This window comes from Elgaria multicarinata, chromosome 5 (assembly GCF_023053635.1).
Source record: "Elgaria multicarinata webbii isolate HBS135686 ecotype San Diego chromosome 5, rElgMul1.1.pri, whole genome shotgun sequence".
Lineage (NCBI taxonomy): Eukaryota > Metazoa > Chordata > Lepidosauria > Squamata > Anguidae > Elgaria > Elgaria multicarinata.
In genome coordinates, this window is record NC_086175.1 from 54,402,892 (window position 1) to 54,416,629 (window position 13,738).

The 13,738-nt window shown below is 38.2% G+C and overlaps 2 protein-coding genes across 4 annotated transcripts in view; one reads left to right on the top strand and one right to left on the bottom strand.

Annotated features, from left to right (window-relative positions):
- Positions 1 to 13,738, bottom strand: part of ARHGAP6 (Rho GTPase activating protein 6) — a 238,296-nt gene that overhangs the window by 88,329 nt on the left and 136,229 nt on the right. The gene's annotated exons all lie outside the window — the stretch shown is intronic.
- AMELX (amelogenin X-linked) lies at positions 1,332 to 5,605 on the top strand. Its single transcript, XM_063127381.1, has 6 exons — positions 1,332 to 1,394; positions 1,666 to 1,704; positions 2,548 to 2,592; positions 4,135 to 4,563; positions 4,696 to 4,828; positions 5,484 to 5,605. Exons 1-6 carry the CDS (start codon positions 1,332 to 1,334, stop codon positions 5,603 to 5,605), a joined length of 831 nt encoding a protein of 276 aa, XP_062983451.1.

Sequence of the window (13,738 nt, forward strand, 5' to 3'; positions counted from 1 at the left end):
TGGAAGATGTAGTTCCTTCCCTTCCATATTTATTTACTTTACATTTCAATACTGCCCAACAGCCAAAGCTCTCTGGGCAGTTTAAAACAATGATGGTATCTCCCCTCCACACTGTTAGGGTTGCTCTGTTAATCAGCTAATGTTTCACGCAAATTGAAGGACAAGCCACTTTCAAATGACTAATCGTTGACCTTGGTGAATATGGAATATTGCCACAGTTTCAAGGTTTACTGGCATGCAGTAGTGATAACTGTATTGGTTTTGATTTAAATGAAGCCCTGTCAGATCTAGCTGCCTACGATGCTGTAAGAAATGCAAACTATCTGCTAGTTTTGAGGGGGGAAACTAGAGGAAAACATCATTGCTAGGCTTCCTTTGCATACAATCTGGAATGCAGAGGAGGAAAGATTTCCTTTTTTTTTTGGCTATATCCATTGATTAAATGAAAGGTAAGTTTTAGTCTGCAATTAAACTTTTAGTTAATTAATTACATCAATTGATGAAAGCTTTCAGTCCACTATAACATAGAGCATCATCACACAGGGGGAAGTCACGTTTGCTTACCGTCACTTCACCTGCGTGTTTGTCCCTCATTCCTTCCTCTTTTGGAAGAGGAAGTAAACAACATGCAAAGTTGGGCGTTTTGATCGCGCTGTTTCTCCTGCACACAGCAGGAGATAGCGGCAACTTCCATATTTAAAAGTAAGTCAGAATTACTGGGGTGATTTTTTGTGGTGTGAAGAAGGCTAGAAGGGGTGGGAGGCACACAATGTCGTGAGAGGGACAAGCATGCAATAAAACACTTGTCCGATGGGAGCTCATAATCTGCCCTCCCCCTCGCCAATATACTGTATAATTTAAAAAACAGTCCTGAGAACAGGTATCAAGAAATGAATCATGTAAATCACTATACTGGTTCAATATCAAACAATGATGTTAAAGCAAGACAAGATGGACAAAAGCTGCAGGCAAGCAATGCTGTGCAAATTTTAGGGCAAGCAGGACAGTCATTTAATCTATTATCTTCACTATGATCAATGCGTCCTCCCCACCACCATCACCACAAGTGAAGCACTTTAAGGCCGCTATTAGTTTCAGCAGAGAGAACCGTCATGCCTAACTTTTTTCTCTGCGAGGTAAAAGGGACACTGAATGAATTGTATCCAAAGCCATTAGCATTCAACGGAGATACAGCAGCTCAGCTTACATTTTAAAAGTTGGCTTAACAAAAAACAGATGAGAGTTACCAATATTAATTATGTATGGTGCATGCTTTGAGTTGACTTATCAAGGGGAAAAAGAATTATCTTTTTATCATTACAGCACCTGCTATGAGAAAGATGGAGACCTGGACTTTGGTTATGTGCCTCTTAAGTACCACTTTTGCTCTTCCGGTAAGTGCTAGTAACTAATTTCAAATAATTGAATTAAAGCAATTAGTTAAGAATTAACAGTTAATGACAGGCGAAGATTTATAGCATTCTAACAATGAAAACAAAGGTGTATATTTAAAGTATCTTAGATGTAAGCTTAAAAACAATTGGCTTTGGTATATCTGAAGTAAGAAACTCGTGACTATTTCAACCTACCTACCCATCCAAAGTGAATATATTTAAGGGAGGTGGATGATGAATGCAAACATGTGATTTTTTTCCCCCTTTACAGCTGCCACAACATCCTGGTTATATCAATTTCAGTTATGAGGTAAGCTTTCAAATGTTGTGTTTTACTCATGTTTTGCCCTACCCTGTGCCTGTTTACACTTCCCTGTGCCTGTTTGCATTCTCTTTCCCTCTTTATTGTTTACTACAACTTATTAGATTGTAAGCCTATGCGGCAGGGTCTTGCTATTTACTGTGTTATCTGTACAGCACCATGTACATTGATGGTGCTATATAAATAAATAATAATAATAATAATAATAATAATAATAATAATAAATCTGTCAGTTTGTGTAAAATGTCACCACTATTAATCAGTAGTGGTACAGGGACCTAGGCAGCCAATGTTTTAGGTGATGTGAATTAGACAGCTGTTTTGTATATGCTGGAAGGTGAGGAAGGCTATATCTAGAAGGGAAATTAAATGTGGTAGAGAAATTGACTTGCAACGGTAGTTTTTATAGACATGCATGTTACTAAACAAAATTGCCAATAAAACTAAATGCTTAGCTACATACACTATAAATGTTGCTTGAATTTAACAGAAAGAAAAAGAAATCCAAACCAATACAGTAAAAAACTAACCTACCACTTCCATGGAAAGGAGAATCAACCCAAACCAGATAGGAACTTGGAATTAGGAATATACATCTGGGAATACTGATTTTGGATAATTCACTGGAAACTTAATGTGCATTGTGGTTTTACGGCATGTAACTCCAGTTATTTATTAAAAGACATAGGAAAAGTGGAATGCTTGTGAATGACCAGTGCACTTTTCATCAAGGCATGTCATTCTGAAAACCTTTTACACAAAGTAAGCTATTTGAAATACTTGTTATACAATACTCAGAAATATCTCTGTGTTTGTTTTGTATTCTCTCAGGTAATGACACCTTTAAAATGGTACCAGAACCTAATTGGGCATCAGGTATGTCCTCTATGAAATTGTCAGTCACAAGAAATTGCATTTACAATCCCTCCCAATGCCAAATATGTACACCAATTCTCACTTATTTGCTACAATACTACACAGCTCTAGTTGTTTAAAATGCCCTGAACTCAGGTGATTTCCCATGTCTAGATTTCAAAAGGTCAGGTGTTTACAGTTCATTTGAACCAGGTTTAAGATTATATTGAGTGCAATGCATAAACAGGATGCTCTTACAGGCTCTATGATACAAACATCTAGTTTAAAATATATGTACAATGGGCTACAAGGACATGTAGGGCAGATTTATCAAAGTAAACAAAAAGAACTAGTACAAAACAATAGCCAACTACTATTCTGGTGCAAGGAGATGCTTGATTACTGAGTATTTAAGTACATGTTCTGGTTTGAGGCCAGGATATTTGAAAGACCACCTGCTCCCACATGAACCTGCAGAGGTCCTGGTATATGTCGAATTACCAAGAGAGGCTAGGTTTGGTGCAAACATGGGACAGGACCTTTTCTGTGGCAGCACCACAAATTTGGAACTCCCTCCCTAAGGTGGTCAGATTATCCCATCTTTGCCAAATTTCAGGCAGACTGTAAAGACTTTGTTTATTTTGATGGTTTTAAATTGTTTCATTCTTCTCTCTGGTTGTTTTAAAGATGATTGTTCTGTTCTTAATTTGTTCTGATCTTAATTTGATTGCTGCAATTGATTTAAAAGTTGTATATTGTCTTGGGGGCCTCTGGGTAGCAAAGTGATTCATAAATATTTTAATAAATAAAATGAAGGTAAGACAAAGTACATGCAGGGCAAACAGAATTCTATTAGGTATACCAGAAATATAACTATCTATAATATACTGCAAAAATAATTTCAGGATTAGGAGACAAATCCAGGGTGGCAATTGAGATATCCTTTCCAGTTCACCAAACCCTGCCTGCCCTCAGGAACAAAACCCAGATACCACAATGACATATGTTTACAAGTCTGTAGAAAGCAGATCTGCAGAGGGCCAGCTGATCCAGTTCCGGTCTCCATTTTGAGTACCTGGGCCTGCCATTAAACAGATTCAGAAGCTCTGATGCAAGACCTCCGCTGGCTCAATTTGGAGTTATGTTCTTTTGCCCTTGCTCCACATTTGTATCTCCCTGCTGCTGTGGCCGTAGACTAAATGGCTATGATAATGTAACTGTCAGAATGTGCTTCAGCATGGCAAAACACAACAATGACACAGGAGAAGGAGAAGTAGGCAGGAAACTTGAGGCTGGTGCAATTAACACAGGATCAAGCAGTAACTCCCTCTATATCTAAAACTAGCAGAAATTGTAACATAGTCTTTAGTCACGATACTTCAAATGGCTGAGTAAATAAGTCTTAATATTCATGGTCCCAACACAGCGTTTCTAGAATATCTTAATATACAGATACTTGTTCAACAATAGGTTAAGCTTGCTGCCACTTTGGCATTTTCAGTGATTTTGGGTCATCATTATATAAACCCCCCTAACCAATCTTAATTCCTTTCGTCTTATTAGTTTCCACGGTATGGCTATGAGCCCATGGGAGGATGGATGCACCACAGTGCAGGGCCAGTGACGCACCAAACTTACTTTCAAGGGCATCCAATGCACCCACCTCTCCATCAAATGCAGCCCCAGCAGCCACCTCTGAATCCACACATGCAGCAGCCTGGGCATAACTCATATGGGCCAATGCCTGGACATAATACATTAATGCCACACTACCCACCAGCTCACGCAGGACCAGTCCAACATCCGCATCCACCACATGGAGAGTACCCAATGCACCCCCAGCAACCAGGGAACCCAAATCAGCCAATGCACCCTCAGCAACCAGGGAATCCTAACCAGCCAATGTATCCAATTCAGCCACTGCCTCCACTGATCCCAGATACACCTCTTGAATCATGGCCACCAGCTGACAAGACCAAGCAAGAAGAAGTGGTAAGGATGCAATATTACAATATTATTTTATAGTATCCTACACTATATGTAATGTGTAAAGTTTGTGTTCAAAATGCTAATTAAAAAGCAGATCCTATGAAAATATTCAGCTGTCCCTCTGTTCTTACATAGATATGGAAGAGCTTTGAAAAATCAGAGTCCATATATTATCCAAATGTGTCAAGTGACACCCTCACATTTTATCACTCTGAGATACAGCCCAGAAAAATAATCATGATTGTCTGTGGCAAAACAAACAAGAGTGGTTTGGCCTCTTGAAAACCAGCTGGCTTGCTGTTGCAAGATTTTCCTGGGGGTGAAAGCATATGCTTTCACCCCCAGGAACTGGGCAAATAGAAGTTATCTCATTGACCATATCCATGAAAAGACACCATGACTATTCCTTATCTTTCAAATTAAGCACAGGTGAAAATGTGCCTCCAAAATCTATTCCCAACTAACATTCAAACTTTTAATTTAATCTAATTTGAATCATTACAAATTCTGTGTGAAAATGAATTCCAGTATTATTTGCTATATCGGTTCAAGGGTTTTTCCCCACTAACGAGGGATATATCATTTGTATTTCAGATAAAAATATATCTATCTCCATGCACAATTTGGCATCTATTTTTGAAAAAGCACAAAACCGCAACAAGTTTCCAAGGGCCTGCCTCTGTATAAATATGGAAACAGTACAACCTAACAGATAGATTTAACAACATGCTGCCTGGGGCCGCTGAGACCCTGGCTTATATCTTTTACTTAAAAATGGAATATTAAACTGTAAAAATGCATTTACTGGGGCATTAAAGAAATTTGCATTTCAATGAATGAAATAAGTAACTAACTAGCAATCATGATACAGTTTCTGTAAGAATCTGGTCTTAATTTAGTCTTTTTTTCTTTCTCTATTCTAGGATTAAAGGAGCCAAGAAACCAGAATAAAGGAAAGAATAATGAAGGCATTTTCACTTGCTTTCAAGAACTCATTCTTCTACTGCAGTCGGTGATACATGCTCCCATTAAACCAAGTTCTTAGAGAAAGCTGTAGCTAGAAAGCAAACAAATACAATGTAGCAAACAATAAAATCTGTTTTAAGCGATATTTTGGGAATTCTGACTTTTTTAAAAAGTGCATTTTAACTGATCAAACCCTACAATAGCACTAGCAGAGAGGAAGGTAGTCCCTCCTGTCTAAGAAGAAAAATACCACGGATCATTTGCATGACTTTAATTAAAATAGGAATACAACCAACCAACCCTTTCCTGGAATCCAGGCTCAACTAAAAACACTCTCTTCTATGTAGTGGTTCTACTAAGGACCAAAACAGACTTACTTTGAAGATGTAACTTCAATTTTTACTCTAGATTAGGCACAGGCATCCCAATCCAGATTGGCACCCTAACGTAAGGATTAGGGGAGAATTTAGACCCTCCCCCCCCTCCACTATGTGCCTGAGTCAGGACAGGGGACCTGTGCCTGCAATTTCTATCCTAAATAGTAATTCTAGGGTCCCAATTTGGATTGTCCTACCCCCACCCACCCCATGCCTACTCTAGATTAAAAGAAAATGAGCAGCTTTTGTCTTTAAAATAATGTCTGCTTCAGTTTCAAAAGATAAATTACAAGTTCTAAAATCAGTCAGTAACATAATACTCTATTTCAAGAACTAAATAGTTACAATAAAAGCATAATTACATTGCAGTCAAAGACAGAATATAATTCTAACATGATTAAATACTGCAAACAAAGGAGAACCCAAAGGGAAAGCAAAATCAAATCAAAAACTATACGATTCAAGATGCATAAGCAACATTACCAAGCTGGAATGCACTTAAATAAACACATGCAGTCATGTTGAACAACAGTATAATCTTATGTGAAAAGGTCTATTTGCTAATGTTCAAATTCAACAACAAATGGAGTTAAAAAATGCGAAAAGGTTTACTAATAGTTGCAAAAACAAAACAACAATACCCGTCTTTAAAGAATATCAACACTAGTCTGGTTTACAGAATAGTGTTTAAATGATGCTCTTTGTGTTTAGATCGAATCCCTAAGGTCCCTGCTGCTAAGCACCTGGGGCTGGAGAGTCCCCTTACAATCCCATTGCTGCCTAAGCTTCAAGCGAGAAGTGATTCTACACATTAACTTTCTGGCAATGCATCATCTTTTCCTCGAAAAAAAGATGTTGCCCATGGCTGCATACCTTGCTTTTACCTACATTGTAATGGCAGGCGAGAACAAGCAAAGGTATCACATATATCCACTTTGGAACCTGCAGGTAAACATTCTATATATTCCTATCCCCTAATGTGGCGTTAGGTTCATTTGTTTTTTAAAAAAATCACATCTCTTTTTTAATCACAGAACTTAACAGCCACTGATTAGGCAATATTACCTCTCAGAACCACCAAAGAAAGTGGTATATACTTTGCTTAATTGCTACAAATAAAACATTATTTAGATATTATTTCTAAAAATGCACAGGTAGTTCACGTACATTAACACAAAGATTCAATTTATCATCATTTGATCAGAATTCATCTTTGGGCCACATTATATCTGAGAACAGGAAGTGGGGGGGGGGAGATAGAATATGATTAATCAGGAAGTGGCAGTTGATTTTGAGCCAGGAATCCTCTTTTTGCCAGTGGAAAAAAGCAGATTCCGCTTCCAAAAAGTTTAAAGTATGACATTGTTCCCAGAACTTAACCAAGTCAACACCACACATTACTGGGAAATACTTCCAAGGAAAAGCCAACATATTGAGTTGGATCCAGGCTCAGTTATACTTAAGAATAGATCCATTGAAACTAATGGAACTTAGGTTAGTCCTGACTAACTTAAGTCCCATGATTTCAACGGATCTATTTTAAGCCTGACCAAGTCTGGATTGAAACCATTATATGTTTCTTACATTCAGTCAACTTGATAGTTTTAGTAAGATACATTCATCTCTCTTCCAAGCCATCTCTCTCAGAAAAAAGCAACATTCGTAATACTTGTGCAACCCACCTTAACTGTATGAAAAACAGTTCTATGTCATAATCCATCAGGTGCTAGAACAGTCATACATTTACATGAAGGTAAAATCATATTTCTATCCAATTTTCATTTTATAAAATCTTATACCACACTAGCGTAAAGCCCATGTCACTATGGGTGCCAGTAATCCCACTACTTTTCCTTTTTTTGCCCCTCAGTCCTCTCACCATTTGAATATGCAAATGTGGCTAATGCATAGTGCATCTTTCCTCTGAAATTTGCGTGTGGTGCAATCCCTTCCCTCCTTGCACACCCGGATTGGACATCTCTGTTGCCTTCCCCTCCCCACTGGTGGTGACAGACTGCATGGCTATTCCTGGGCCCGCCTCCACACCTCACTGATTGGCTGAGCAGGGCTGTCCGTCATCCTGCCAGCAGAGGGGCTACATTGCATGTTTTGTGCAGAGGAAATGTATTGCTATTAAAGCTTAAGCTTTAGATTTTTTCAAACTTTCAAAATTTTCTGCATGTCTACACTGCTCAAGCTTCAGTTTAAAACAAAAAATGAACAAAATCAGTCTGGTAGATCTTGCATAATAAGCCTTACACTACCATATTCTTATGTAGAATAAAGTTAATTTGTGTGCTTTACAGGCCAATTTCTTTACTATTAAAAGCTATCCTATTTTATTAAAAAATCTGTTGGCTTGAATAAAAGAGTTGTGGGATGCTGTGAATTAGTCAGCCTTTTCAAACTAATACACAATTTCTTGTGCTTTCCAAAGAGATTTCCAAAGAGAAACATCCAACCTATCCAAAAAAAGAGTATTCCATATTTCTGGTCCTTCCATAGGAAAAAAGCTGATGTAACATTTTGGTCAGGGTTTTTTTCTACCAGATCTGAGTATTAGCTTCCAACTTCTATATTTAAAATCCACACTTGAAATCAGTCAGCAACTTTTGAATTACAGCTGTCCATGTGTCTGTCCTTCCCATCTTAACTAGAATGGGATCCCATGAAATATTAGTTTAGGCAGGAAAGGCATTATATCAGCCCTAACCTGGTGCCCTACAAATGTTTTAGCCAGCAACTCCCAGCATTCCTGACCATGGTCCATGCTGGCTGGGGCTGATGGGAGTTGAAATCCAAAGCATCTGGACTTGGGTATTAGAACCAGGTGTTTTAACATACTAACTACTGCTGTGTCTCCAATATGTGTGAGAATGGCGTGGCACTACTTATATGCATGGCTTTAGGCTGGGTTTTGGGAAAGAGAGCTTTGATCTCTCTGGTTGATTGCCTACATCAACAGACAGACAGGGTGAGTAGCAACACTGTTCTTGTCATAAAAAATTTTCAGGATAAAAGTGAGCACAGCAGTACTCCCAAAGACAAGTTCGTCTTTTTCTGTGAGCTATTGACTCCCCTTCCTCTGAAGCACAATAAACTTACCTTGTAACATGAGAAGGAGGAAATGGAGAGGAGCGCCCACGTGCCATTTCTCCTGGGGAGGGGTGTTGTGTGGAGTATCGGCTATTGGGCGGTATAAAAATGCAATAAATAAATATGTTTCCCGCTGGGAATTCTGTAAGTGGTGGTGTACTGGGGAATGCCCACCACCTCTGAGGTCTTCTCCTGACCACCCCAAGGCATGTTTTGGGGCTTTGGGGATGGGAAAGGGGCTAGATGGCTAAGGGTGCTTTGCAAGTACACTCATGCTTTTTTATTCACACACATGAACATCTCAGGCCTTTGGGATCCTATGGCTGGAACACTTTCAAAGGCCTGAACCTTTGGGGGGAAAGGAGCAGGATGCTTGTGCTTTAGTAGTCTACTGGATCCCCTCCTTTCCTACAGAAAATGGTTAAAATTTTCCTGATCCAGAAAGCTTTTGATGGGGAAGGGACTAATTTCTATAGTTTTTCTCTTACTGCTGTTGCTATGTTAGGATTTTGTTGATTTATCAGACTAGATTTAGCCAATTATATTTTTGCAGTATTTTATTATTAACCAACTTGGAAGGACAGAATATCAAGATTTTAAATAGGCTAATTAATTAAAAATACAAGTATCTTGATTATTTGAACAAAAAACAGACATACCTAGCCCTTTGAACACTTATGAGAAATAAGAGGAAATAGTTAGGCGAGCAGTCTTTTTTGAGCTGTTGGAAGGGTAAAGCATTATAGACTGAGGCAGAGCAGTCAGACTTTTTTCGTGCATCTGTGAATGCAGTGCAGCACAGTGTACATTTTACGATTAAGACTATACTTAAGAAAATAAAGCAAATATATCTAGAATTATTGCAACGATTCCATCAGAAGACTAAGTGATCCCACAGTTACAGAGCTGGAATAGATTAAAGGGATAGTTAACTCAGCCCCCAAATGCTAGTGCAAGGCTGAATCAACCATCACATTTGGATTTATCACATTTAGATTTTAGTACATTCATCCATCTCTGTCCATAGTCTGCTGAAACATTACCAACGATCATCACATTTAAGATATTGAGGAAGAAGTCCTTTAAAATATGAAATACCTATACAAGATGGATCCCTGTGAAATGTGTGAAAAATAAAAAGCCATAAGTAACCAGTGTTAGTTTGATTAAGGATCATCCCAGAAAACTCCCAAACACCCTGACCACTCTCTAACCTTTCTAATAAAATATTTATAGCCATGAAGCTTTTCAACTCTTTAATATAGACCATAGAACTTCAATACACCACAGAAAATTGCTATGAAGCTTAAACATGCTAATGAGGTTTGCAAAAACACAGTAACAGGAAACTACAATGCTCTTCATTTCAATATAGATAAACTCATCTGAAAATAGGCCTCCAAATATATACTTTGTCACATGCCCTATCTGGGAATTTGCTCATACTGTCTGCAGGAAACACATTGCATTAGAAAGCAATAAAGAAATAAACATATTAAGATACAAATATTTTATTCACTAAAATAGCCAGTATCAGCCAAAGAATATTTCTGTTTGCTAAAGTATAATATGTAGTAAGACCCTGCACACAATTCTACGGACCTCCCATAATCAGACAGCTAAATGCTTTTGAGGAAAAATCAAGACAAAAACAACATAATCAAGGTGCCCCAAACTTCACCTATAATCTCTCCACAGACAAAACAGACAATGGTTATTTGGGGTTTATTTAACCTTCAAATAACCCCTGCTGTTATGGCAATGCTGATATATTAATATCCTACTAATACCATTTAATTACTTGTAACAATTATATACAAAACCACATATTATTGTCCTTCTTAAGAATGCGTATGAGTTTCTTTTCTAGGAGACTGAAATTAGGTTACAGATCTGACTGTCCTGAGATGGAAAATTGCTGCAGTAAGAGGAATCAATGGCAAGGACAAAAAGTAATAGAACTATGCTGATAAAATGACAAAGAACTGTAATTTTTCCCACCTAATAATGGACAGTGGAGGGTGAGTCAAGTTGAAACTGAGAGTCATGTAACAGAAATGCTTTATCACCACGCCAGGCTTGCCTGGGCGTGTGGGGGCCATTGCATGGGGGGATGGGGGGATGAGGCGGCGTGGGAGCCAGCCATTCGCTGACTCCCAGGTGGTGTCACCATGGAGGGGAGGAGACTCTGAGGGGATTACCTTCAAATTCTCTGTGGGAACAACTAACTTGCAGGAGTAGAACAGGAGCATCCGTTAGTTGTTTCGATGTGTCACTGTACTGAAGCATGACGTAGAGTTAACTTGCTCACAAGATACCCTCAAGTACGTATGCCATGTCATTTGTTTTGAGAACTTCCAGTAATAGCCCCAGCATTTGTCACTACTCAGCAGAAGATGAGAAGGTATAAATGAAGTGTGCTTGAAAGAAAAGGAATCATCACCAACCATCCATATACCGGTGATCAGCAGGAGAAGTCAAGGGGAGCAACTGTGCATAGTCAGTCCTCAGCCTCTACAACCCGCTACTATTCTGACTGACTATCAGAATATGTATGCATGTGTAAGTATGCTCGGGACTGGAAATTTAGTATAACTTTTATTAACCTGCTATACTAAACTGAATAGAATTGTAACTACTTTGTGGAGTCTCGTTCACCTACCTTCTCAGGTCCCACAGATATCAGCCAGCTTCATCAGCTGGCTGGAGGTCTCAGAGGTAATTTTACCTTAACAGGTGGTGGAAAATGTGGTGGGGAAGTGAGTAACACACTACACATGAAGGACTCACCTGAAAGATATATGTGGTGAAGTTCTTTTGATGATAATATTCCTATTTTGTGGGGAATAGGAGGGGTTGCATTCCCTGTAAACCAAAGTGAATGTAAGAAGACTCCTATTTGGGGGGGAACTGGAGGGACTGGATTCCCTGTGAAGCCCAAATGAATAGTACTCTGATTCCTGGAATAGGAGGGACGGAGCCCCTATTGTTGTTTATTCGTTCAGTCGTTTCCGACTCTTCGTGACTTCATGGAGTCCCTATAGTCCCCAAGTAATATAAGTATTACTTCTTTTTCTGCGTTAGGAAGGGTCGAGTCCCAATAGACCCCAAGTAATATAAGTAGTACACCTATTCCTGGGTTAGGAGGGGAAGAGTCTTTATAGATCCAGTTTAAATAAGGTTGACACTGCCCTGATGAGCACCTTCCAGGAAGATTCAGAGTAAGGGTGCCTAGTCAACAAGTTCCAGGTAGAAACTTGGAATTTCTGTTGATCCTGAGGATCAATTCAAACTGCCATGCTAGCTGGGGCATGCTGAGAGTTGTAGAAACTTTTACTGTCTGAACAGGCATAGGATTTTGCCCTAAATAAAGGAAAAAACAAAAAAGAATCGGGCCAAAGCATACTGCTCAAGTTACTGGATTTCTTAAAAGAATATTGACATTTAGGGTGATTCAATTACAAGGTGCGAGTTGAAAGTCACTTAGCTTTCTATCCATTTTGTACCCAAAATTGCATTACGTTTTCTAGAATACCAAATTCCATGGTCAGAGATAAGAATAAATACAATTCTTAAGGCAACTTCAACTGGTAAAGACATTAACCCTCACCAATTAAAAGACCTATGTTTTTCTAATCCTTCAATTTAATCACAAATCACTTTCTCTCCCCCAATAAATATAAAAATGTATAATTTAGCATAAGAAATAAAAGCAAACTTTTACTTGAAAATTGTATGACAATTTGTCAAAACAAAGTCATTCATGACTATGAATTGTCCATAACAGCAAACTATAATTGACTTTAAGTGTCACTCCTTCTTGCTCTGACTGTAGTCCAAAAAGAAATAAAGTTGCACAAAAGAAACTCACAAGTACATCTTTCGTTTTGGTAAGAGTTTTGAAGCAGGGAGATACCTTGCCTTATTATCATGCACAAAGAAACTGAGGACTCTCTGTGATGTCAAGATGACTTTAGATCTATGGGAGAAATGAGATCCAATGGCAGAGAATATGATCACGCTACTACAATAGAATGGAAATGCATTGAATGGATATTTTTTATAGAAAGGAAAAAAGTAACCTAAAATAACTGTGTGTTGTTTTAAAAAAGGATTTGACTTTCTCTTCTCTGTTCATTAATAGGGAAGGCTTTTCAGATTCCTCTTTCCATTTATACATTCCTATATACAGCTGCTCATGGGACGCATTTCACAACCATAGATGACTCAAATGAAATTGGCAGGAATACAAGTACAGACATTAACAGTTCCGTGGCTCTTTAAGTACTTCTTTCTGGAGGGATAATGGTGCAGATTCACTTGAAATGCCTCCTTAAAAAGAAAAATGAAAATCAGCATGAGTGAATGAGCAAAGCAACTGCTCCAAAATCAAACTATGCCAGAAAGTTCTTTGAGCACCCACAGAGCAATGAGAAGTTTATTAGCAAGTCAAAAACACATTCTATGGAAAGGCCAGTTTAAAAAGCATAATATAAAATACATTGTATTTTATATTATGTTTTTATACTGTTGTTTTATACTTTGAATGTTTTTAATTTTTGTGAACCGCCCAGAGAGCTCTGGCTATTGGGCGGTATAGAAATGTAATAAATAAATAAATAAATAAATAAACATACGTTTAGGTGAAGAATTTTTTTGCCACTTATATTTCCAATGTCTCAAGCTATGATCTGACACATATTCTAAACCACAAATAAATAGAACATCCCTAAAACACT